Below are 27,571 nucleotides of genomic sequence, written 5' to 3'. Positions count from 1 at the left end.
CATCTGGTATGATATATCATGTTTCGTCTATCGTTTCCCTTTTTTCAAGAGAATGATTCTCAATAACCATGTTTTATTTTATTCTTTATTAGATATAAATTAGTCTTAAATATATTTTTCGTCCTCATTTTTGTAGTATTTGTTGCGGATGATCTTCATTTTTTCATGTTAACAGAATGATGAGGACCATTTTAAACATTATGTCAAAATGAGGATCATCCGCAACAAATACTACGAGAATGAGGACGAAAAATATATTTAAACCTATAAATTATATAGATAAAATATTACTTATATTTCTTAATCTCCTGATTTGGAACAAATAAAATCAATTTCGGTTATTTTAGAAAAAATATTATTTAACCGTTGTTATTATGACCTTCATCAAAAAGTTTGAATAGGAATCTTATCTTTCATAAGATTGATACCTTTTGAATTTTAAAAGGTTGACACCATTTTAAATGAAAAACTTCTCAGAGAATGAGAATGCAAAATAAGATGTGAAAAAGTAATTTAAAACGAAAGCCTACGATAAAAAGAGTAATATTATTTATTTGGTTCTGAAAAAATATTATCTCTTCAATTCTTCCATCTAAATAAAAAAAAGTTGGGTAAAATTTTACTCTAAAGATAACAATTGTCTAATGAAAAAGTGTGCAAAACTTAACTTGTAAGATAGATGAGAATCACGAGAAAGAAAGTAAGAAAAAAATGAAGTGCAATTTGTACAATTACAAGGCTGTCAGTAACCAAGTACATTTGATTTATCTAAATGAATATATGAATATTATAAATATTATTTAAAAGATTTATTACATATTCAGTTATTATCTTATTCTGTATAAATTAAGAGTATGTTGTATATGATTTAAATTGACGATATTATATTGAGAAAAATAAAAATAGTAAAATAGGGGGACTGAAAAATGGCCTAAAATAAAGAGTAACGAAAAAGAAGGTGAGTAACACGACGACGCATTGCTCTAGGCCATGAAAAATGGCCAATGGTACTTTCCCAATTGGAAGGAAAGCATGCACCCCTGATCCGCGCGTGGGGAAATCCCAAAGGCACGCGCACACGCTCCCAAACCAAACCAAACAAACACAAACACAAACGCACGCTAATGTTGGCCTCCTTCATCATCCTTCTCACTCTCCATCAACGCATTCTACGCTCTCCTAATCCTCTAACGCTTCCTCTTCTTTGCATGTTATCGGAGCTCCGGCTCCACTAGCGGAGCCCCGGCTTCAGTTCAAACCAAAGCACAAACCTAACCACAACTCCATTCTCTCTTTCTCTCTTTCTCTCTTTCTCGAGATCTCAAAATGTCCAAACCCTGGGGCAACATCGGAGCATGGGCCGCCGATTCCGAGCGGGCCGAGGCGGAGGAGCGCGAGGCCCAGGCAGCGGCTGCGGCCGCCGAGACCCAAAACTTCCCCAGCCTCAAGGAGGCCGTCAACTCCAAGCCCAAGAAGAAGAAGGGTACAACAATCACGCTCTCTGAGTTCAACCGAGGCGGTTTTGCCTCCGCCGGAGAGTACCAGGGCCTCACACGCGACGAGATGATGGCGCTTCCGACAGGTCCCAAGGAACGCTCCGCCGAGGAAATGCAGTTCAACCGCCTCGGCGGCGGTTTCTCCTCATACGACCGCTCCGGCGGTCGCTCTCGCGACCGCGACGGCGGAAACAACGACGGCTCCTGGGGAGGCGGCGGGAGAAGATCCTACGGCGGATTCGACGAGGAACGCAGGGGTCCGAATCCTAGGGTTTCGGAACTCGATCAGCCTTCCAGGGCTGATGAGGTCGACAATTGGGCGTCCGTGAAGAAATCTGTCCCCGCGTTTGATTCTGGCCGGCAGAATCGCTATGGTGGAGGCGGTGGCGGGTTTGGTGGCGGCGGCGGCGGGTTTGGTAGCGGCGGTGGCGGTGGTTTTGGTGGTGGCGGGGGCGGTGGCGGCGGTGGTGGGTTTGGTGGTGCGTCTAGGGCTGATGGTGTGGATAATTGGGCGGTTGGTAAGAAGGCTGTTCCTGTTAGATCTTCCAATTTTGGTTCAGGTTTTCGTGATTCGGGAGTGGAGCCTGATCGTTGGTCGAGAGGTGGTCCGCCGCGTGAGACGGAGCGGATGGAGCGGCCGAGGCTGGTATTGGATCCGCCGAGGGGCGATGGATCGGTGAATGATTCTCCTGCGAAGGCGACAAACAAGGGCAATCCGTTCGGCGCGGCGAGGCCCAGGGAGGAGGTGTTGGCTGAGAAGGGATTGGATTGGAAGAAGATGGATTCAGAGATTGAGTCGAAGAAGACGAGCCGGCCCACGAGTTCTCACTCTAGCAGGCCTTCCAGTGCTCAGTCCAATCGCTCTGAGGGTCCCGGGTTGCAGGGGGTCGATGCTGTGCCGAAATCGAGGCCCAAGTTGAATCCGTTTGGGGATGCCAAACCTAGGGAGGTTCTGTTGGGTGAGCGAGGCATGGATTGGAGGAAAATTGATCTTGATTTGGAGCATCGCTCTGTTGACAGGTTTTGTTTTGTTTCTTGGTTAATTTATGCTTTTTTGCATCCATTTGTTCTTTGATCCATTGTCTCAACTTGTAAATGTTGCCGTGTTTTTACTTGTGATTGATAATGGTCTTAGATCGGTCTCTATGTTTTTTGTTTGGTTTGTCTGGTGGTCATCCATGATTTTCATGCATTATTCAACAGTTGCAAGTAACTATCAAAAAGAGCTTTTGTCCCCATGGTGCCATAAGGACCACCAATGTGTTTTTATTGTGCTTGTTGTGGGGTGAGTTGATTTGCTTTTGGCAACATTTACAGATTAGGCAAATCGTATGGGCTGATATTTAGGTATATTGTTTAATTGTATTTTATCATGTCTTCGTTCAGTTTGTCGTGTAAAAGCGGCCAGCCTTTATGGTTTTTAAAGTTAGTATTAGTTGTGCAGGATGGGCTATCTTTCTCAACGATTATTTAATATTCCCCTAAATTTTTTACGTTGAGATGGTAATTTTTAATTGGATAACTTTCGTTTATGGCACTAAATGTAGGTGACTATTGTTTTTAACTATTATGTCCACATCTCATTCTTTAAGAATGATGACTGATACTTGTTTATCAAAATATTTGACGTAGTTTGTCTGCTAACTGGCTCATTGGAGAGGTTGTCAATGCCCAATATGCTTTTCAGATAGATTATATATTGTGAAAATACTAATATTAATTCTTACCACAGTACCATGTGGCAATGTTGTCAAGATTGCGAGTATACTTGATAACTTGCACGATCTTGCAAGCTTGGTGGCTCCATCAAAAACTTGCAATGCAGAGCTGAGAATCTGCAAGAGATGCGGGATTGCAATTTTGCTTGCGAAATTGGCAGATTGTGCATCACATTAATCCCTAACGGTTTGTTTGCTCTAATTTTGTTACCCTGTTGAAAACGTGTATTTGGGCGTTTTGGACTGGGTTCATAGTGACTATTCAAATGTTAGAAATTCAAACGTTTCCTCTAGGGATCCCAAAACCTGAATCAGAAACATCTCCGCCATGTGATACTGACGAGCTTTGTTGCTTGACTCCATTTGAAGCTGCTGTCTCTGGTGGTCCATCATAGTCGTCAGTCATTCTGGACACTGACGTTAAGTGTTGCGCCTGTTGTTTGGTGTTTTCTGGATTTGTTGTGTTCTTTCTTCTTCATTTTCTGTTCGGTGTTGGAAGTGCTTAGAATGTGAAGTATTCTGTTCCTTTTTTCTTGTCTATATTATTTTTAGTGTACTATACTTATTTATACATGCTTAGCTTTGGTGGGTTGAGTTATTATGATCCTTGATTTCTACAATATTTTATCCTCCCTATCGGTCCACTTGCGAACCTTGAGTTTGACTACAATGCCATGTGCGTTTGGGTGGGTTGGATCTTTAGACTATAGAACAAAAGTTGATAATGTTTTTATTAAACCAATTTTCAGACCGGAGTACAAAATGCTTACTGTTATTTTTTCATTTAAATTTCACATAACCAGACATAAATGATAAGTATAAATACTAACGGCCTAAACAAGCATCGCTTGCAACTTAACGGCCTCATTTGTCGCCAAAATAATCAACTCAAGTATAAATATTGAAGGAATACTAACGGCCTCATTTGTCGCCAAATTAATCAACTCAAGTATACAACCTAAACAAGCATCGCTTGCAACTTAAGGGTGGCTGTAATGGAAGTGTGTGCTTTTAGCTGTTGAAATGTATTACTTTGATTTATTGTTCACACCCATGCAGTTATTTAAATAGCTAACTTTTGGTTGAGTGCATTGCTCCCCAACATCAGACGATTGTTAGCATTTGGTTTGGGAAAATTTTTTGTTGGGTAAAAAAAGCAAGGAATTGCCTGTAGTGTACAGAGGAATAAATCTATAACTTTATGTCATTTGTGCCATACATTGGCATTGAATATTTTATGATGACATTGAATGTTGGGTGCTATAGTTACTAGGGAATGAAATCAATATAACGGAGGTGAGGATGTTGCTTGCATAAATAGGCACACTAGGCAATCTGAGGTTAAGAATGATAAGTTGATAACATCAAAGAGACAGTTGTGGTAGCACCTACTTTAGAAAAATTGGTAGAATCTTGTGTTAGCTTGTTTGGGTATGTGGAAAAGTCTAATAGAAGGCCTGATTAGGAAAGTTCTTTTGATTAGGGGAGTTTAATCACCATAAAGTAAAGGAAACTGAGATAAACTATATGAGAAACCATTAAGAGTGATTTAGAGGTCAATGGTTTGTTTATGAAGACATGATTTACCATAGAACATTATTATTTTATCAATGTAACTGTTGCACCTAGTGGGGAAAAAAGGCTTGATTAGTGTAGTATTAAGCTCTAGTTATGGAGAGTTGGGATTGTACTTGCAGTACTAGTACTTATTCAAGTTATTAGTATAAATTTTGTATCATACTTTCATTTGGTTACTGCTAAAGTTTTCTTCCAGTCTCTTCTAACTTATACTTCATAATACTGACGTGATTTGTCATACTTACTGATAATGATCTGTCCTCTGTTGAGCTTGTAAAAATTATATTTTTTAATTCATCATACTTATTCGTGTTTCTTTGATGTTTCTGATTATGGTTGTGTGTAAGGCGTTGCCTAAACACAGCTGAATCTCTCTTGGCTGGTGACCAATTGTTCAAGTGACCATGCAGTGGGTGTCGTAGCAAGAGTTTGCAAGTCACTGTTGGCCAGCCTGATGTGATGTGCTGGCTATGGTTAACTAGCTGTTTTTCTGAGTGCACACTAGTTACCATGCACTGTTATTGAACTCTGACCTCTGAGTTCTATAATTCTATTTCAGTTTTATTTAAGGTTGCAAGTAGCCAGGGGCAAAATGTTAGGGTGCCACTGGTACTGGAGTCCCTTGAGGTGGTTCATATTGATGGTTAAAGTCATCAGTAAGCCTGCTCCAGCTTGTTTTCTTCTGAACTTGTTTCAAAACTGTTATTTGTTCCTTTTTTATGTTTTTAATTCTGCTTCTTTCATATCTGTTCTACTTATGGGTGGCATTTCTCTTTATTTCTATCTGTTTTTTCCTTTTTAGGGTTAGAATTGCCCTTGATTTCTCTGTGTTTGATTGTTTTTATCCTGTGTTTGGCATGCTTGGTTGCTGTTGTCACCTCTTTTTGGTGGTCTGGTCTTTGTTATGCTTGGTTGGACTTGTCTGATTTTAGACTTAGAAACTGTTTGGGTGACAAGTTAACTGGGAGAGAGAAAAGAAGAAAAATTTAAATTAGTTTCCCCGTAAGCTAACTTGTGCATTAGTTAATTTTTGCTCATGGAGGAAGACGAGTTATTTCTTAGAAGGGCTTGTGAAGAAATTTGCCCAAACAGGCCCTTACATGCTGTTTGCGGCTTTGGGGTATTTATTCTCTTACCTGGAATTTGCTGTTCTTTTTTTCTGCCATAAAGTATTTTGATTACTTGGTGGTATGAGAGTACTTTCGTTAGATATCGGTTTGCATGTCAAGGGGGACGGACCCTTAAAAGGAGAAAATCAAAGGCTTCTAGTAGCTGTCTACGTAGGACATGGTCAATAGTTTGATATTCATCATGTCTAGTCTAGTAGCCTAAATTTTTCAACTGAATGACTTGTGTTAATTTTCGTTTTCCCATGATTTTGCTATTTGTTAGAGTAATAGGGCAGAATACAAAGAGTCATCAGTCCTAACCCTAACCCTAAAGAAGGGATCCCATACATGATAATAAAAAAACATTACATTTCAACAGTTAGAGTATTAGGATTGATTAGTTTCAGTGTTATTTTCCTTGGGCTTGTAGTTGTACCAAGTACTAGACACATTTTTTTAGTACAATTAGTAGTAGATTGTGGTATTGTCTTGCAGCTATCTATCAATTCAGTATTAGTTATCTTTCTATCAACTTTTTCTTTTCCCTTACCTAAACCTTGTAATTCCGAGAGGTGGATTGCTAGTAGGTAGTTTAGTCGTTCTATATCATTTACTAGTTTGGCATCTTTCAGGATTTGCTGTCTTAAATCTCATTCTTCTCCATATTCATTGTTCACTTTGCTAGTTATGTGCAGCGTTCCTACATAATTTGTAACTAATTAGGTCATCCTTTGTGTGAGTTGTCTTTGAAATATTGAATTTACCTTGTTGACTCATCTATTAACATTTCAGGCCTGAGACAATGGAGGAAAAATTATTAAAAGAAGAAATTGATAATTTGAAGAAGGAACTTGAGAAAGAGACTCCAATAAATTCAAACAAGGAATCTGAGGGTGAAGCTGGTATAGACCAAACCAGTAGATATGAAATATTACAACAGAAAGAAAAGGAGCTGGAAGTTCTTGTCCGTGATTTGGATGATAAAGTACGGTTTGGACAGAAAGCCGTTGAGAGGCCAGGTTCATCAGCAGGAAGGTCTTCTGGTTTTTCTGATAGGCCACCTTCTAGATCTGGTTCATTTGAGGATTCTAGAAGTGTAGATTATACAGATAGACCTCGATCTCGTGGTACAGGTACGGGAGATGTGTGGACCCGTCCTAATGATGACAGAAGACAGTTTCAAGGTAGTCGGGAAAGGGGGTGGTTTTCTGGCAGCAGAGATTTGAATAGGTAAGAAATGTACAATTCTGTATTTGCATTGTTATCTCACAATTCTTACCTTTGAATTCCATTTTGTTTCTTCCTTGTATTTGAGAATGGTTATATTTGTTGTCTCACAGGTCAAATTCAAGAGAGCGATGGTGAACAGCAGTTTTGAGTGGATTAAGAGTTATCTTCAACTTTTGATGACCAGAACCTAATACTATTTTATTACTTGTCTTTTCTAATCGTTTTGTTCATTTTACTCCAGGCATTTGGAGCAACAATCATTGAGTACTGGCACAAACTTTTGCCTAATCTGTTATTGCATCTCGAAACATTGTAAATTTGTTTTTCCTCTTTCTGGTAATTTTTTGGGTGTCTGGATGAAGGCAGAAAGCCTGTAATTTTATTAGGACTAAATTTTTATCGAGGATTATGGAACTTCCTAGTTAATGTTAATGTGATATTGTTCAGATATTAAATTATATTCCTTCAATTTTGCATCTGCACCATTGCCAACTTTTGTGCTTTAACATCAACAGTTTTCAAGCTGTGAAGGGTGCTCAGAATTTAGCATCGTAAATTTAGAAACGTTTATAGGCTATTTATTTTTTAAAAACATTTTAAATTTTGGTGAGATAATGTAAATAAATAGTAACAGCAAATCTTGAAAATTTTGATTATTTAAAATTCTCTTCTTTCGAGTTATATAAGAAAATATATGAAATTTATCGTCTTTCTCTCTTCTTTCTTCATTTTTTTTTTCTCTTTTCTTTTAATTGGCATTTCTAGTACCTCTTAATTTTGTATTCATATGTTCTTCATTCTCTTCTCTATTCCCTTTCTCATTATTTCTTTTTCTTCCCTCCTCTTTCTATATAAAGTGTTACAGTTCATATATTTTAGTCACTAAACATTATTTACTTTATTTTTTAATTATTGAATGTTTAAAATAAATTCGTGTTTATTTTCACAATGTCCAATATTAAATTAAAAGTATAAATATATACATTTTTTTGCGTATATCATAAATGAAATTATTCTACTTAATCCAGAAAATCAATGTTTATGAATTTTAAACTTAGTTAACCAATCTTTTAAAAGATGAAGGAAATTTAAATCAAATAATTTAGATTTCAACCTTTTCTAATTTTTTTGAAATTTTAAATTTTGCTTTCAAACACAATTTTTCTTTTTGCATGTCATTTTAGCTTAAGTAAATTGTTCTTGTTTAGATCTCCTGAATCTGATTATTAGAAAAAAAAAAAAAAAAAAAAGACGAAGAAGAAAGTTCCAAAAAGTTTTATGGCTCATAAATTCATAATAAATGTAGTCTCGCTTCAGTGATCTGGTTTCGTAAAATACTTTCTTTTAAATGTCCATGTTCGTGTTAACGTTCACGTTTAGGGAAAAGTACAAAAAATAATTTCTTAATATTTTTCTTTTCAACCAATAAAAATTTATATTATGCTTTCTTTCAAATATCTTTATATCTTGTGAAAATAAAAAAAAAATGGGAATAGAGAAATTTTGATTCACTTTTATCACATCATATTCATTGAATTCAACCCGAAAGTTTTTTCGAAACTTATTTTGTCCTTACTTTTTAATCACATTATTTGGTTTAGAAATTTAGAAGAAAGGGGAGAGAAAAATGAAGGAGTTAAAGATTTTTTTTTTTTCGTCTCTTAAATATTGATGAGATTTTTGAGATTATATAAATTAAATTGCCAAAAAAATTGTTTTACTTTTCATCTCCTAAATATCTTTGATATAATAATAAATAACCCTTTTATCATATAAATTATTTGGATTATCTATAATTAAAATTTCAAAAATCTTTTTACTTATCATCTCCTAATAATACAATTTATTTGTTTCTTAATATAAGACACGTTTTAAATTACATTATTGGTCCATTTTATAAAGTATTTTATTATTTTTGTACAATTTAATATTTTGTTTTCTTTGATTACCTTGTTACATATTATGAGTAACTTTGTTTTTGTATTAATCGACAATGGGAAAAATAAAAATAAAAGTCATTAAAAATTAAGGTCAACTTTTGTAATATTCAAAAGAAAATAAATTATATTAACTATTTTTATTATTAGTCTGCACAATTATATTAAAAAACTTGTCTTATTATAATAAAGACATATAAATAATAATAATATATAATTCATTTTACCTTGCTATTATTCTTCTTTTAGTTCCTTTAAATTAAACTAAATAAAGAAACCTCTCTTTCCTTCCTTCATGTGTTCATTAAATTCCCTCTATGATAAAATATGTAGTATTTCATTGAAAACCGAGAATGTTTGTTTTTTTTTTATAAAAAATAAATAAATTACATTTATTTTAAGAAAAAAACAAATCCTCTAATACTCTTTTGAATATGTATAATCCCAAATTATCATTATACTACTAATTTAAAGCATTTCAAGTTAGATATTAAGCATAAACAATCACATAACATATATATTTTATTTACAATCTTACATAGAAAATTTAAAAAAAAAAAAAAACTTAAAAATTAAAACTATTTCTAGAATTAGGAAGCATATAAGAATTAAAGCTATTATGTTCTTCCACCTCACGAATTTTCTAAGGAGTCTCATTTTATCCATCACTCACACCTGCATTATCATTTTCATCTGTATAACACATGATCATAGCAAATAGACTACCACAAACAACAGACAGGGTAAACTTATCTACTTCTATAAAGTTTTATCATATACATCTATTATAAAGGTCATAATTAAATCAAGCTTTAACAATCCAGTCATACTTTACTATATCTATAATCATTCAATCATGAACAAACAATTTGTTAACACAATAATATTATATAAACACAATTTTCATAATAAAATAAATTGAGTAAAATACACTTTAGTCATGAATCTATCATAAAATTCTCTACGGTGGATTCAAGTAAAAATAATCGTTGTGACTTCACATGACTCATATTTATGACAATTAGTTCTTTATAGCTTCATGATACTATTATTTCAAACCAAAATTTAAAGAGACGAAGAACGCGATTAAAAATCTAAAGAAAAGTCAAAGAAGTTTTTAGAAAAAAAAAAAAAAAAGAAAGATGATAAATTTTATAAAATAGGCCTCAAATAATATAAATTCTATTTATAATATAACATTTAAAAAATAAAATAATCTAAGTTTCATATTTTAAAAGTCACTATTATTTTTTACTATTTTAAAAGTCTACATGGAATCTAGTAATCAAATTAGCATGTACATAATTTAAGAATAGTAATATTTTCTTATAATAAGTTAAATAAACATAAAGCTCTCTAATTTTTTTTATTAATACTTAGTCATCTTATAATTTTTAATAACATGATATTAAACTACTTTACTTTATTTATACTTTTATTTTCTTATTTTGTTTTTCAATTTTTCTATTCCAAAACTTATTTTTGTCTATTAAACATTTAGTCATTTGATGTTTTAAAATAAAATAAGAAAAATTAAATTCCACTTTATCTATAACTATATATAAAGGGGATTCCCTCTTTTGTGTCCACATTTCATAATTTCAATTTTACCCTTTACAATTTAACTATTTATTAAATTTTTAAAAATTAACGGTTAATTTTACAAGTTTTTATAAAACTATTTATTTATCTTCTTTTTCTTTTTTCTCATACTATTCATCAACAATTATTTTTTTCATATTTTCTCCATACATTTCACTTTAATTTTTATAAATATACTTTTATTTTGTTCATTAACTTAATAACATTACAATATCATCAATTATAAATATAATTCGAAAAATGCGTACACGCAGGCGCGATAGCGCCTGTGTTTACACTAGTTGAAAATATAAAGAAGATACATTTATTCTATTAAAATATAAGAGAGGTTAATACTTATTTAAAGAAGGGTTAAATATGTTTTTGGTCTCTTAACTTTCAGTTAATTTTAGAATTAGTTCATTTCGAAACTTTGGACCAATCTAGTCATTCATTTTTCGAAATAGTGTGTTTAGTCTTTTTAATCAAATTTTGTTAGGATTATTTAATATTTCGTACATATTTTAAGATTGTGTTTGAGTTGTTTATAATGTTTGACAAATTTTTGCTTTAATATCAAGTCAAATATTATCATGAAACACATCTATCAACTTAATAAAATTTGATTAAAAAGATTAAATTCACATATTTCAAGATAAATGACTAAATTGTTTCAAAGTTTCTACTAATTTCAAAATTGAATTAAAAATTATTTGACAAAAACATATTTACCCAACATGATTCTATATATAAAGAAAACCTGGTTAAATATAAATATGTGAGAGGGTCTCTTAACTTAGATTCTTCAAAAACCACAAAAACCACAAAAACCATGTCAGAGAATTTGATACAATTTGTGAGATGGCTTGTGATTTCAACAACACTGATGCAGAGTAATGTGATTTGTGGAAGCGAAAGCCATTTCAGAGCCATTTTCAACTTCGGAGACTCCAATTCTGACACCGGCGGTCTCTCGGCGGCGTTCGGACAAGCTCCTCCTCCCAACGGAATCACCTTTTTCCACTCTCCAAAAGGACGATTCTCCGATGGCCGCCTCATAATCGATTTTATAGGTAAGAAAAAATAGCTATTAGATCAGTTCTTTACTGAAGCATCACCGCATGAACTTTTGATAAAAGTGAATTTGAACAGCGAAGAGCTTGGGATTGCCATATCTCAGTGCTTACATGGACTCGGTTGGGTCCAATTTCAGCCACGGAGCGAATTTCGCCACCGCGGGATCCACCGTCAGACCTCAGAACACAACTAAGTCTCAGAGCGGATACAGTCCCATTTCCCTAGATGTGCAGTTCGTGCAATTCTCCGATTTCAAAACCAGATCCAAATTGGTTCGCCAACAAGGTACATTACACATCACTTCAACATCTTGCATATGCAATTGTAAATTCAAATCCCTTTTTTTTTCTGACTTCTTATATACCAACATTTAATAATTATAGTAACATATATCTATAAATACGTGATAGTGTAAAATTTAACATGTTACAAATTTAAAAATAGCTTAATGAATAAGTGTTAAAACAAATTAGTATATTTTTTAAATATTGATATAAAAACTAAAAAAATTATTTAGATGTACTGATTTCATTAGAGACCGAGTATATCCGAGACTCTTCTTGGTACTTTTTAAACATGTTTTGGTTGGTAATAAAAGTCGTCGAATTTTAGTTTAGGCTGGTCTAATGGTCAGGAGTTTGTAAAAGGTTTAATATTTTATTTTATAATTGTCGTTGTACATAACTTTTTTTTTAAGATTCACGATAATTTGTAAATTAAATCCATATATTTGGCAAAATTCACGTGAGTTTCTTCTGATGAGAAAAATAGATAAATTGTGGCGAATATATATTGTGGTAGGAACATTTTCTAATAACTATAATGTACTCATCATAACTTTTCCTTGGCTTTGTTCAACTGAAGGGAGAAAATTAGTGATTAAAATGGAACAAACTGAAAAGGGATGCTAAATGATAAACTATTTTAATGTGGTACAGGAGGGGTGTTTAAGGAGTTATTGCCCAAGGAGGAGTATTTTTCTGAGGCTCTATATACCTTTGATATTGGCCAAAATGATATCACAGCTGGCTATAAACTCAACTTGACCACAGAACAAGTCAAGGCCTATATTCCTGATGTATTGGACCAGTTCTCCACAGTTATAAAGGTCAGTTATATATTTAACCTTTGTTCTTGGAATTTTCTAACTTTTCAAAGAGAGGATTAGTGTAATGCAAAAAGAGTGAGTTTAATGTTTTATGGTTAAGTATGTTTTTAGTCCTGAATTTTTACACAAAAATTCGTCATATCCATAAAAATGAATGAAAATAATTTTTTTAATCCAATTACATTAAATTTTTTTGATAACTCAAACACGTTTCATACTATCATTTGAGTTGTTTATAACATTTAACATGTTTCCACTTTAACATCTGCTAGAAAATGCGATTTATACGTCAAACAAATTTAAAGTAATCAAGTTAAAAGAAATATATCAATTCATTTTCAAAGCTTAGGACCAAAATGTATCAAAACATCGGCTAGAGACACATTATAATTTGACATCAAAGTTCAGGACTAAAAATATGTTTAACTTTTTTTATTAAACAATTAAGGAATATAAGTGTAAGAAAGTAAGTATCCAAGAGTGTTTGTAAAATTTAAGAAATGTTGTGATTTATTTTTCTTTAATAGAAATCCAGAGAGTTCTGTTCAAACATCTAGTGTTATAATTTACTTTTGATAATTTGATGTGGTAGATGAAATTTACTGAAGCACTGTGTTTTGGATAATCAAATGAAGTAGGGTGTGTATGGGGAAGGTGGGAGGTCGTTCTGGATACACAACACAGGCCCATTGGGATGCTTGCCATACATGCTGGATCGCTATCCCATGAGCCCAGCCCAAATGGACGAGTTTGGGTGTGCCAAACCATTCAATGAGGTGGCAGAATATTTTAATAAAAGACTAAAAGAAACTGTTGAGAAACTGAGGGAAGAATTGCCAGAGGCTAAAATCACCTATGTTGATGTGTATAGGGTGAAGTACACCCTCATCAGCAATGCTGAAAAATATGGTATAGCTTTTTATTTCTCTTTCATTGTTGTTGCCTATTTGAACTTGGAAAATGCAATGAAATGATAGTGCAGAATTTTTGGAATGAAAAGGTTTTGAGAAGGGGGTGATTGCATGCTGTGGACATGGTGGGAAATACAACTTCAACAATAGAGAGAGATGTGGAGCAAGCAAAAGAGTGAATGGGACAGAGGTTGTGATAGCCAAATCTTGCGAAGATCCAAGTGTAAGGATCATTTGGGATGGAATCCATTACACTGAAGCTGCTAATAATTGGATCTTTCTGCAGATACTCAATGGCTCATTTTCAGATCCACCCACATCATTAGGAGCTACAAATTCACGTTCTTGGAAGACTGAACTGTGATCTATGTGATTCAACTACCAGGTTTTACCAAGTGTTTGATGAATCGTCTTCACAAATTTTATTCATCATTCATTGATATATACTTTTTACCAGAGTTTAACAAGTTAATTATGATTATGTGTTTGAGCCCTGCAAAATAATATACTTTCTAACACACTTTATTCTTGATTCAAATCTATTAAAAGACTGCAAAACTGAGAATCTAGTAGAGAAATATGTTAAATAAAAAATAACATCCATAAAAATGTTGAATTTTATTCCTTATATTTGTTTTATTTGTTAAACAGGTGCCAACAAAACCTGCAAAGAAAATAATGTACACACTACATGAATTGCATGTAGGGGGGAATCACTGCTAAATAAATAGTTAAAATGCATAAAAAAATATTTAAATGTTATAATGAATATATTTTAAGTCTAAACAAATAAAAAAAAATCAACTAAGAGTAATATCATTTGAAGTTAGTTTTTTTACTATATTTGACATTTTTTCAGTTAAAAATAAATTTCACACCAAACATCAGATGAATTCAAAGTCACAATATACCTTTTTTTCAACTTCAACTTCTTAATTAAGATTCAAATACAATTTACTATTTTTTTACACTCGTGCGGTTTGTATTATAACTTGATCTTTCTAGATTCCTTGTTGGTGTATTGATGGCAGCATACTTGTACTTTGTAGACATATTAATGACCATGATGGATTTAGACTTATTGCAGTTTATTATTGTTGCGAATAGTCCAAGTTGTGAGTCAAAGTCTCATATTGGATAGAAAAGACAAAGTTAAACACTATATAAGAATAAAGGCCCATAACAACATTGTCTTAAGGTTTTGGTGTAAAAGTGGTGTCTAAGGTCTTATATTTGTAAGACTAATGTCATATAACCATATAGAACCACAATCTCTCAATGACTAATCATAACCATATATGAAAAAATATATAACCTATCAATTATAATGTTATGCATTGCTTTGATAAGGGATTTGTCGTCAAATACACTGGGCCTGCCAATCTCTTATTAATTTGATAATTTGATTGATAAGGCAAAGTTTTATTTTTCAATCGACTTTTCAATTAAAAATTAAAATTCTTAAGAAAATTATTTTTCTTTGTGTATAAAAGGATTGTCCCTTTAATTAGGGGTGGCAACGTGGGTAGAGTCCGATCGTTTAGACCTGTTCTGCACTTGGACCATAAAATGCATTTTATTTTGAAAATGCGAGTTCAAAAGTTAGGGTCCGTCTCATATAGGTTTTGGTTGGTAGGCTGATCCATTTTTTATTTTATTTTTTATGATAAAACTTTCCATGTTTAACAAATTGGAAAACTTTAACAAGTTCACAAAATTAAGCAAAGACTTCATGGAGTTGAATGATAAATTGATAATCCAACATTTCATCATATCCATAATTGTATTTTGACATGTACGATGAATTCTTCAAATTTTAGCATATTGAAACATATATAGCACTTGTCTTTTCCACTCAAACAATAATTTGAAACGTCCATAAGACAAATACACATTTTTTTCATTTATTTTTTATACAGGTCACGGGCTAGCTTGTCTTGCCCCGCCTCTAACCCGTACATACTATAGGTTATGAGCATCAAGCTTTTACGAGTTAGCAAACTTAATATCTCGATCCGTCCTGCATTCTTTCAACGAATCTACAGGCCGACCTGTCGAGTGAAGCCTGCATTATCACATGTACCTTTGATGACTTTTATTGTAAGTATCATTTGGTTACATATTTTTTATATTATTTTACATAAGAATATTTCATAAAGTAAGCAAATTATAATTTCTTTAATGATTACAATTTTTTACATAATTTATTTATTTACAAAAATATTTTAAGCTAATTAAAATGGTAATTATCATGGTGAAAAGCCTACCCCTATGTTTAGAATAGCAATTAACTACTTCAAAATATTTACTTTCTATAAACAGCATTTCACAATTTATAGAAAATTTAAATATATCAAATTTATAATGTTTTTATTTTACATTATTCAATAATTAAATATTTTATTTGAATGAAAATTCAAATTTATTAAAAACTGTATTATCTTATTTTAAAAAGTATTTCAGTATCTATTAGATAAAGGATATTTTCAATTAATATTGAACATAACTGATTTTTTAATAAAAAATTCTTGAAAATTTTACAATCGTGGAAACATTTTATTTTTCTTGATTAACATTTGAGATTATCTAAGATGATATTAATGACAATTTTATTAGTTAGATTATGTTTTCGAAGTCTATCATCACAATCTATTTTTTCTTTGCTAAATTTTCGATTTTTCAATTAAGTAGCTTTGAGTAACATCAATTCTTCCTATTATTATACGACTGAAAAAAATATATGTTTGATATTAACAAAGAAGACGCCACTGAGTTAACAAAAAAAAATGTTGACTAGTATAAGTTAAACACTCGCTGATAAAAAAAAAGAGAAAGTTTGTAAGAAAAACTTCTTCGTTACTGTTGAACTGTGAATATTAGTATATGCACCAAGATATAAGCATTTTCCCTCAACGCCCTTCATCGTTCAGTGGTCAAAATTGGAACAACAGATAAATACTAATAATAAAAATATGAAGAAAAAAGAAGAGTGAATTAACAAGAAAAGAAGCTATAAATTCTTTGCCTGAAGCATGAAGAATCCAATTAAGTAGAAGTAGAAGTAGAAGCAATACTGTGGTTGGTTCTGATTTTGGTGTTGCAAAGTATTCAATCAAAGGGAAATGCTTGTGTGTGCAGCGAGCGCAGGTGTGACTCACACTCCTCCACACTCTTCGTTCAGCTTCTGCTCTTCCAACGCCAAATCCCACCGAATTTTCTCCAATTCCGTCAGCCTCCCCATCACCCACAACGACAACCCTACCTCCGATTCCGATGACGCCCTCCGCCTCACCGTGCCTTCCGCCGCTGCTGTTGCCTCCGCCATTCGCAAGGCCTCCACCTCCCCCGTCCAGTTCACCCAGACCCTCCAGAGCGATCGCCAAACCGGACTCGTGCTTCCCAGCACTGACTTCCATCGACTCTGCCTCCACCAGCTTCACCTCTTTCGCAGGATCGTTCCCGAAGCCCTACTCTCGGTTGGTTGCGTTCAATTATAATTTCAATTTCCCGATGATTACTAAGATACGGACTGAATTTGTATTTCTGTAATATTCACGGCTGTTATTTGCAAATTTAGAAACTAAGTTGGCTGTTTCTAAGTAAGGATTAAATTTTTTTGTTTGTTTAAACTTGAACTGAGTTATGTGATTAGGGAGATATGTTGTTTTTCTTGTTCAGGTTTATGTTAGACCAGCTGGTAGTTATGTGATGGATCGGTTAGAGCTGCGACGGGTTGCTCTGTACCCTGGAGATGCAGAGTCAGAGGGCATTGTCATTCTTGTGGGTCATTTTACTATTCCTGCGGGCTTGCGTGCTGCTGAGGTCACACTTTCCAATTCGCAAGTGTGTTTATTATCTTGAGCACACAGTGTGCTTCTGCTTCTGTTCCACTATGCCTGATTATTCTTCTGGGTAGGATAAATGTAATGCGATTGTTGATTTTAATTGTAGGTTAATGTTGTCCCTGAATGCAAGGCTGTTGTTTTTCCGATGGTGAAACACCCTTTTGTTGTTGGTTTCTTGGTTGCCGAGCTTCCATTGGTGGAGCAGGAACAGTGTCAGGAACCTCAAAGTGAAGGTCCAGATAACCACATGTCTGTTGAGGAAGCTTATTCGTTGCCTCCCTTCTTGGATTTAGGTAAGAGGTCGAGGGAAATTCAGACCCTTCGGGTCAAGGACGAAGCAGTTGGTATGCGTGACTTCACTTCCGAGCAAAGATCAAATGCTGTCAACATTTCACAGTCTCTTGCTATGGCATATGTGATGGATCAGGTTTATAAGCTCCCGCCTTTTTTTTTTCCTTTGAACAGAAGAAGAAAATCCATTCATTAACTCATTACTCTTTAAATATGAAATGGTTGAAAGTTTGACACTCCTCAAATTCTGTGGGATTTCCTGGAAATTTGCATTTCGTAGCAGTTGCTACTTGAATGTGTGCTTTGAGAGTTGTTGCATTGAAGTTCACAATTATTTCATCTATCAGTTGAGTAAGACACTGAGACTAAGTTACTGTTATGTTGTACCGTGCAATGTATGTCTTTTAAGTTTATTTCTCTATAACATTGTTGTATGGGTTCACGACTGTTATAACTATAGATTTAATAACTTCTTGTGTGGGCCTAAATTTCTCATGGTTATGCTCCTTTTACAGAAAGCAATGTTACTTCAGCAATCAACATGGCAAAATAATGTCAGAATGGGTAATCTGGTTGAGCAAGTATGGGTTGTGGACAGCTGTTGAATTCCTTTAATATCTCATTTTCATCTTGATCTAATTTTTCTTTTCTTACAGATCCGTGGTCCACTTTCCAGTATTCAAACCTTAAGTAAAATCCTATCTGCACAGACAAAGAGAACTCAGGTTTGAAATTGTCTAAATTGTACCTGATAAAATGTAAATTCACATTTATTTACATTTGTGTAAGTGGGAACCCAAGTAGCCAGTTGGACGAGGTCCAAGCTGAATCAAGTTTTTGCCAATGGTATGGGTCTGGCCATATGATCCAAACCCATGGATAAAATCCTGTTCTGGAGGGGATTTTTTTTTTCTTTTTGCGGGGGGTGAGATCAGGTTGTAACTATGATCGTTATTTTATGTTAATAATAATAACTGTGTCATTACCATGTTAACTATAAGTCACTTTCTAAAAACTGAGTATTCACACGTTACGTTTACAACAAACTATTTATTTAAACTAGGTCAATCCATTAGTTGAATTGATATATGATCATGTATAGTCTGCGATATAAGTGCACACATATCATGTATCATAAACTACCATTTTAGGCAGATTTAATATTTCGAAATTCCCTTGTTTGAGCATGCACTTTATGTGTACTGAATGTGCTAACTTTAGTAAGTTGGGGATTGCAGGCTATATTCTTATTCATGAGGCTTTGAATTTAATTCTTTTATTATTTTTAATGCAATAATATGGGAGGTGTTAGATAAAGGAAATACTAAATGAAAATAGATCATTTCAGATAATTAGTGTGAACATGCTGCAAAACGAAAAAGTGTTCAATCTGAAAGGATATTGAATCTTTGTCCATACCTTATGATTTTTGTATGTCAAGAATGTCTCATAATTGATAACTACACAGATTTCATATGACATTGTTGAAGACCTGTTGGTGCAAGGTAATCGTTTGAGGGACGTTCTCCAACAACTACAGGATGCTGTTTTTTTGACCAAGGTACTTATTTCTTTTCTACTTATAATCATGCTTGCATGCAAATACTTTTCATTTACCAATAATCAATTAGTGACTTGATGTTCAATGTACGTTCTAAGATCTTGAGTCTTCAGCCCATTTTGTCTCTTCCTCTATATAATTTTTGCATGCAAAAATGTTCTTATGGGCAAGTGTGTCTTGTCACAAAAGAAATAAAGGGATTTGAGTCCTAAGTATTACATTCAAGGGATTAATTCGTGATAACTGAATTCTCTAAAACCTTTTGTTACTCAAACGACAAAAAGGGATTATTATTAGAGAATCAGAAGAGAAAGAGAAATTACAAACCTAAATCCTGAAGCATGAAGAGTTCAGTGATAAAATTGCTTAGGTCTGTGACCTCACTTGCATTCAATTGTGGGATTTCCAATATCTATGTACTCATGTGTTCTCTTATCAATTGTGAATCCCCTCTGCTAACCTAAATCTGTAGTCTTGAATTGCTAATATTCTTTCCCTTATTGAAATACCAAGTTTGGTCAACTAAGGCACAAAACAAGATAAGGCTAAGGAATCAAGTTACTTGTTAATTTAATGATAATAACAGCCAATTGGATTTCAGGAATTGAGGTTTGGTCATGCAACAATTCTAAGTGTATCTTGGATTACACTTGTTTTTGCAGCTGGATAGAATATTTGAGAAAAGAAGTGACAATTTCCTTAAAATTAAGCCCAGCGAAGCATGATTTATTTCTATTTATCCTAGAAGTTTTAATTGATTGTTTATTGTCAACTGTCTATAATTAACTAATGGCCAATTCCAAACATGCTAGAAGTACATTTTCTTGAACAAAGTTTGTCTTGACCAGTTTCTTATGGAGAGAATACTCAGCAAGCATTTTAGAATAAACAAAAAAGGGAAGCAAACACCTGTAGAATTTGTATCTCTGATGTTCATTTTTTTGTCCAATATGTAGAATAATATAGTGCGCTACAATGAAGAAGCAATCAAGAAAATGAATGGTTCTACCCACATATTTGCTGAATCAGCAAGATCTCAATTGCTAGATAGCTACCCAGGGGATGACGTCTCTTCAAATAAAATGAAAAACTCTAGTGAGTCACTTTCTCTAACTGCTGCTGTCCACGATATAGAGATGCCACTACCACCTTTAGCTCTTGCTCCATTGCAACATGGAATCAGGTAGGTTTCACCGCTTAATAAAGGCTCCTCACGCTGCTTCTTATACTGTCATCACTTACCCCCCATTTTCTTCTCTCTCTCTCTCTCTCTCTCTCTCTCTCTCTCTCTCTATATATATATATATATATATATATATATATATATATATGTGTGTGTGTGTGTGTGTGTGTGTGTGTATGTATGAAGAGTGATCAAATTATTTTCAGATTAACTTTAAGAGAGTTATTTTTCGTTTTCACCCTTGATATTCTCTTAATCTAATGGTGAAAGATGAGCTACTTAGTAGAACTCATTAGATTAATAGAAAATTTAAAGTTAACAGAAGGAGTAAACTCTCTTAAGGTTACTCTTGGACCAACTTCATCCTCCCCTCCCCTCTTTCATTATATATATCCTCTTGATTTTGTGATATCCCACTCAACCTAAATAAGCTCCTAACTCTGCGCTTTCTTTTTGCATCAATAATATCTTACATATTTAATTCGTTCATTAGCTTTCAGCTATGCTTTTGGCTTTTAGATAGTTTTTTTTTCATCAGTTATTTTCTTGTATGCATTTTTTTGCTTATGCTTTTTTGTTAACGTCAGGAAGATCAAGCAATGTTTCTGAAGTATTGACAGACTTAGTTGATTCAGTTAAACCACTTGCCCAGAGTCAAAAACGTTTGGTGGAACTAAGTGAACTCTCATCATCACCTTTGCTAGCTGCTGTAGAAGAACCTGCACTGCGCCAGGCTTTCAGCAATCTTATTGAAGGTGCTTTACTACGGACGCATGTTGGAGGAAAGGTTGAAATATTATCTACCGCAGCACCAGCTGGTGGCACCCTTGTACTCATTGATGATGATGGACCTGATATGCACTACATGGTAACTTCAGTTCACTCCCACTCCTGCTTTACTTCCTTGGTTTTCTTTTGAACGAACAGGAAATTGTTTTATGCACGTAGTTTGCAAATTTGAAGCATCTCCAAGGGAAACTTGGGAACATTTAATGCCCTGGGTTTGATCAACGTTTTAGTTTAAGCATATCTATTGTGAGAACATATTACAGCATTTTCCCAAGTATGATTTGCATGATTCATACTAACACGTGTAGATGTGAAAGCCTCCATAAAATTTGCATAATATTGTAGCCTACATAGTTTTGAATCTCTTGACATTTTTCAAACTACGGAAACCCTGCACTTGAAGCCCACTCCATATTTCTATTCAAACAGTTCTTATATCGAGTGTTTTATTGCAAGTGGAATTGAATTTGGTAAAAATAGAAATTAATTGTCGGTCATGAACATGTATGCAGACTCAGATGCACTCACTCACACCTTATGGGCAAGAACTGTTGTCTGATGGTATGATTGAGGACAACATGACTTGGAACTTTGTTGCTGGGATGACTGTTGCTCGTGAGATACTAGAAAGCTATGGCTGTGTCGTACGTGTCGTTTCACCTCGGATTAAAGATGCTCCTCTGGGAGCTGGGGGAACACGCATAGAACTCTGGCTTCCTTCAATTGCAAAATCTGATTTGAGCAGCCACACCCAAGAGGGTATAGCATGAGTTTCAAACACATCCATTCTCAAACAACACTACATTGTAGGACTTGGTGATTACAAGATTGTGAAATTAAGGGATGGTAAATATTACTAGTTCTTTCTTCGTTATTGCTGAACTTAGCTATCTCTGTATATAGCTCGTAAAGATTTCTCTGTTACAGCGTTACTTTTATGCCTTTGTTGTGTGTCATGTAAACATTTTTTCCACACACTGAAATGTATGCATATTACATCACATGAATACTTATTGGGTTTAAAAGAGTGGATGTATCTGAACTTCAGCTTTTGTACCTTTAGAATGAATCCCCTCAATTTGATATAAAGAAAAGAAAATACCCAGTTTTAGAAATGACTCGTAATTTATCCTATTAACCAGCATCACAGAGAAGTGCACTGGTTAAAAGTAAAATACACAGACCAGATTTATTTGATTAAATTTAAACGAAGTGTTTTAATCTTTTACTATTTCAACTTCAAAATGTTAACCGAGTTAGGTATTTTAATCTTGTTTTATTCTATATATTTTTAATTGAAAATGTGATATATGATCAAAAAGTATTCTTATGTATATATTGACTATTGCATTTCATTAGTGGATTACATTTACATATAAATTTGTATTAAATGAACTTTCAGTTTACTGTAACATATGAACTGTTGATATATAAAATTAATTTGAAAAACTTTTTAACAAGATAAACAAATATCAAAACTTAAATTATCAAGGAAATAAATTAAAATTTAACATAATAATAAAGAAGAAAATTATAGTAAGTTTCACTGTAAAATAATATTTTAATATAACAAAATATATTTCTTCTTGCTAAGACCAAATAAATCTTATAATATCAAATTCTTCTCGCTTTTTGAATTCTACAAGTAAGAAATAGTATATGATGAAGAATGAGGACTAAAACGTAATTTTTTTTACCTTCTCTTTGGATTTAACCTTTTGAAGCAAAACAATATTTTCAAAATTGGACACTTCACTCTCAATTCACCTTACCTTTGTGTTAAAACCTGTTCTCCCATGAGTATATTTATACAATTAAAATTTGATAATGTTTTTCTTAAAAAAGGAAATAAAAGATTTGTTTTTAAAAATAAAAAAAAATTGAAAAAAATAAAACTAAATTAAAAAAAAGTGACGTGTCAATCCAACCTGGTCTGTTAGTTTGTCCTGTATGGAACATATTATTATTATTGACTTATTTTTGTTTAATGGCTCAATCGGATCCAACCCGTTTTTTACTAACTAATTGGAAAAAATAGGCCGAGCCAAAATAGATTGAACTTGCTAGTTTTGTCACCCAAGTATATTTATGTGTGTGCAAAATAAAATTATTAAACAGTTTTAATTAACCCCATGGCTTCCCTATGTGTAAATAAAATAATTAAGAATTAAACACTCTTTTGATCCCTATTTTTGTTGTATTTATTCAATTTGATCCTCATTTAGTTTCGGTGTTTAATTAGGTCATAATTTTCGTCAATTTAGTTAACATATGTGAATAGTGTACATCACGTGTCAGTTCGTTTTTTTTTTTTCAAAAAACAAATTGTTCACGTGGGTGTCAAGTCAACATCATGTCACGTGACAATATCAACGCATGAGGTTAGTTCATGAGTTGTGTTATTTATTTTTGTTCAATTTAGTGTCTATATTCATTATTTTTGTTGAATTTAGTTATAATTTTTTGTTAAAATTGAACAATTTTATCCTTTTCAATCGAGCCCAAATTTAATTTTAATATAAATATTATATTAATATTTTTATTAAAATTGATTTTTTTATTTATTATTTATGAAATTTAATTATAAATATTAGATTTAATTATAAATTGGATTTAATTTTTAGATTCAATTATTAAATAGGATAATTATTAGTAAAACATAAATTTAATATTTTTAAATGTCAAGTAAAATATAAATTTAATATTTTTAATATATTTAAATGTCAAGTAAAAGACAAATTTAATATTTATAAAATATTTCTAATAATATTATAATAATCTATTTAATAATTGAAACTAAGAACTATACTAAATTTATAATTAAATCTAATAATTTATAATTGAATTTCAAAAATAAATAATAAAAATGTCAATTTTAATAAAAATATTAATATTAGATTTATATAAAAATAAATTTTGTTTCAATTTAGATAGGATAAAATTGTTTTTGTTTTTAACAAAAATTGAGATAAAATTAAACAAAAATAACAAATATAGGAACTGAATTGAACACAAGTAAATGACATATAATCATGAAATTGAACTGACATATAACATTTGGCATTGACACATGACACACAATACTGACTTAACTCGTGAAATTTTTTTTAAAGTATATAAAATTAAAAACAATTAAAAAAAATACAAACTGACACATGACATCATTGTTCACATACGTTAACTTTTTAAATGTTTATAAAATATCAAATTAACTAAAATTAATAAAAATTAAGACTTAATTGAACACTAAAACTAAATGATGACCAAATTGAAGAAACGCAACTAAGATATAAATCAAAATATTTAAGCTAATAATTAAATTGTTTGAATTTCATCTATTCATTTCAACAAGGAAGACACGGATTCATCTATAAGACGATAAAATGCTTAATAATTGTTTATCAGAAAATTAATAATTAAAACACAATAAACTAAAACACCTTTACTTATTAAAATAACAGCAACTAAATAATATGTTACTCTGTAAAAGAATAAAAATGATCATTTACGATCTTAAAAAAAAAAAAAGACTATGAATGAGTTTTATATATGTTACTATTCGAATACGAATGATCATATATAAACTATTGCTGTGATCAGTACAAAGAAAAAACTATTTATGCATGATTAGCTTTAAACTATATCTTGTTTCATTGTTAATATGCGTTGTGTTAGATTCCATTGATGGTTAATAATATTTGAAAAAAATGAACAGTTTCTGACCTTTCATCAAGAAGCAAGACAAACAATGTTTTCGAAGATTAGTTAATATGTCACTTTCTCCGACAAACACATGCATGCATCTAAATATGGCTACGTGTTATACTATGAAATAAAATATTCATCTAAATTATATTTTTGTTGTAAATTAAAATTCATTAACTTTCAACCCACAATAAAAAAATCTTATTCCTTCTAGAGTGAAAAGAATATTTATCTCTTTGAGTGAAATCTTTTTCATGGATGGATACATAGTTTTATGAGTTGGAAAACACTGTGCTCAAATTTGGCACCAACTATGGAGCCTGAAACCTTGTAAATCCAATTTAGGCCAACGTAGCAACACATTAAATATCAATATAATTCCACATTTTTTTATTTCTATTTTTTATATTTCTTAGGTTTTGGAAGTTTTAACTATCACAGAAGTTGGAGAAGAAGAATATGATTCATGACTTTGTTAATACATTCAAAAGTCTCGTATAAGCAGTGTGGATTATTTTGGAAGTCGGGTGGCATCACCTTCCAAATTTTTTAAATTCAATGTGATATAATTTTTAAATTTTTTAAGTTATATTTAATATATAACGAGAATTAAATTGGAAATATTTTTATTTCTTGTATAAAATATAAAATTAAATTCAACGTAAGATATTTTTATTTTCTCTTTTCTTTCGAGTTACTTGATTTTAGTATTTTTTTTATTCTCATATGTTTTTTTTTTATTTTGAAAAAAAAGGTTAGACAAATTGATTTTTTTATGTCATTTTTCACGGATTCTATTCCATTTTTAAAGAAAAAGAAAAACGTGTTAGCCTCTGATAAAATATTAGTTTCATATTATTATTTTTATCTCATGAACATTTGAATAATATTTTTTATGAACATAAAACGAAAAATTATCTACTATGTATTTCTTTTATAATCCATTTTTAATTATGTCTCTTGATTGTTTTTATTAGACTTTGAGATAAAAAATATAGTTTTAAACTTTCTCTTTAAAGGACGAAATAGACATATTGATGAAAAAAAAACAAATATATTCAATTTTAAGAAATGATAAAATGGAAGTTACTTGTAAAGATATATTCAACGTTTTTCATATTATTAAATATAATATTAATGATATAATTGTTTAATCAGATAAATTTGTTTTTAATATTTAAAGAATTACAGACAAAGAATTTCATATATAAATTTTTATTGTGTTGATGAGTGTAATTGAATATATAAATTTTAAATGCATTATTTTAATATTTTAAAATTATTGATCTGATCATTTCGTATAAATGAAATTAAATATATTTTTCTTTTTTAATTTTCTAAAATGTTTTTAAAGATAAAACGGCGAAATTTTTTTCAGATTCTAAATGAATAATAATCTAAATATAATATTTAACCTCAATGATCAACGAATTTAACATCGTTTATTTAGAAGAACTAAAACTCAGTTCTCAGATGGACTTGAAATCGAAACAAACCTAAATTATATATACTTATAAGTTAAGTTGTGTAAAAAGAAACCTTATTTCGTAAGTTCTAACCAACATAAGAAGTTGAAAACTTTTCGATAATACAAGTCATAAAATTTAGACCTCTATAATTTGAAGCTATGGCGGTGGAACTTCGTTCATGTTGCTGAAAGAAACTTTATATATTTTTTTTAGGGAAAGTAGAGTTTAATTTTTCTTAAACTTGTTTTTCTTGATAGAGACTTTCATTTTCAGTTCAGTGTCAATTTGTTTTAAAAAATTTATAAATATTTATCTTGTCTATTTCACTTAATCTTTTAAATTAATCTCAGTTTATCATTAAAATTCACTCCTTTTGCAAATAGTCTCATACTATATTACAAATGCTTAATAAACAAAACATTTCAATTGTTTTTACTTTGTTAAATCACCTTTATAATAATTTTAAAATATGAAAATAACTCAATTTAGCCATGCTATTTGACAAATTTAATAAATTCGTCTTTTATATATTGATAATGTAATATTATAAATTTTTGATAAAAAAAATATTGTAATCGGCAAAAATAAATAAACTGAAATTTAACCAGTTATATTAAATTAAGAGTAAGTTTCCACTTATATATTTAAGCCTATAACGTGAATATATCGGTACCTTAGCGAATACCGAAATGAATATTAACTAAAATTGCCAGTTGTATATAGACATAAAACAAAGCACTAAAATTTATATTAAAAACACTAACCTAAAAATAGTTTATTTAGCCACACTTTTTCACAAATATTTTTAAAAGAAAACAACAAGAAATAAAATAAAATAAACTTCTTTTGGATTAACTGAATTTTCATTCATTTTCAAATTGGTAATATTAAAATTGATACTTTTAAATCATTTCAATATTTTTTAATTCAACATTTAATAAGTATAAAAAGTTAATCTTGATAATTTGCTCCTCTGAATTAAT

General features: G+C 31.6%; 3 protein-coding genes across 4 annotated transcripts; all 3 read left to right on the top strand.

Moving 5' to 3' along the window:
• Positions 1–1,015: 1,015 nt before the first annotated feature.
• Positions 1,016–7,586, top strand: LOC114177479 (eukaryotic translation initiation factor 4B2-like). Its single transcript, XM_028062847.1, has 3 exons — positions 1,016–2,516; positions 6,694–7,131; positions 7,242–7,586. Exons 1-3 carry the CDS (start codon positions 1,327–1,329, stop codon positions 7,264–7,266), a joined length of 1,653 nt encoding a protein of 550 aa, XP_027918648.1. The 5' UTR covers positions 1,016–1,326; the 3' UTR covers positions 7,267–7,586.
• A 3,849-nt stretch (positions 7,587–11,435) lies between these two features.
• Positions 11,436–14,263, top strand: LOC114176622 (GDSL esterase/lipase At3g26430-like). Its single transcript, XM_028061718.1, has 5 exons — positions 11,436–11,722; positions 11,802–12,011; positions 12,665–12,834; positions 13,473–13,743; positions 13,835–14,263. The coding sequence occupies exons 1-5, from the start codon at positions 11,482–11,484 to the stop codon at positions 14,107–14,109; spliced, it is 1,167 nt and encodes a 388-aa protein (XP_027917519.1). The 5' UTR covers positions 11,436–11,481; the 3' UTR covers positions 14,110–14,263.
• Positions 14,264–16,669: 2,406 nt separating this feature from the next.
• On the top strand, positions 16,670–22,439 carry LOC114178602 (chloroplast sensor kinase, chloroplastic). Of its 2 annotated transcripts, none has more exons than XR_003603342.1 (9): positions 16,670–17,221; positions 17,424–17,588; positions 17,697–18,017; positions 18,397–18,462; positions 18,538–18,606; positions 19,350–19,442; positions 20,399–20,625; positions 21,213–21,493; positions 21,927–22,214. XR_003603342.1 is itself a non-coding variant. In XM_028064607.1 (9 exons), exons 1-9 carry the CDS (start codon positions 16,868–16,870, stop codon positions 22,182–22,184), a joined length of 1,830 nt encoding a protein of 609 aa, XP_027920408.1. In that variant the 5' UTR covers positions 16,676–16,867; the 3' UTR covers positions 22,185–22,439. The 2 variants fall into 2 exon arrangements, 1 of the variants encoding a protein (XP_027920408.1); XM_028064607.1 differs by having other exon boundaries at positions 16,676–17,221; positions 21,217–21,493; positions 21,927–22,439.
• The last annotated feature ends 5,132 nt before the right edge of the window (positions 22,440–27,571 follow it).

The sequence above is a fragment of the Vigna unguiculata genome, chromosome 3 (genome assembly GCF_004118075.2).
Source record: "Vigna unguiculata cultivar IT97K-499-35 chromosome 3, ASM411807v1, whole genome shotgun sequence".
Classification (NCBI taxonomy): domain Eukaryota; kingdom Viridiplantae; phylum Streptophyta; class Magnoliopsida; order Fabales; family Fabaceae; genus Vigna; species Vigna unguiculata.
Note: the sequence above shows the minus strand (reverse complement) of the source record. Positions and strands in the feature narration are given on the sequence as shown.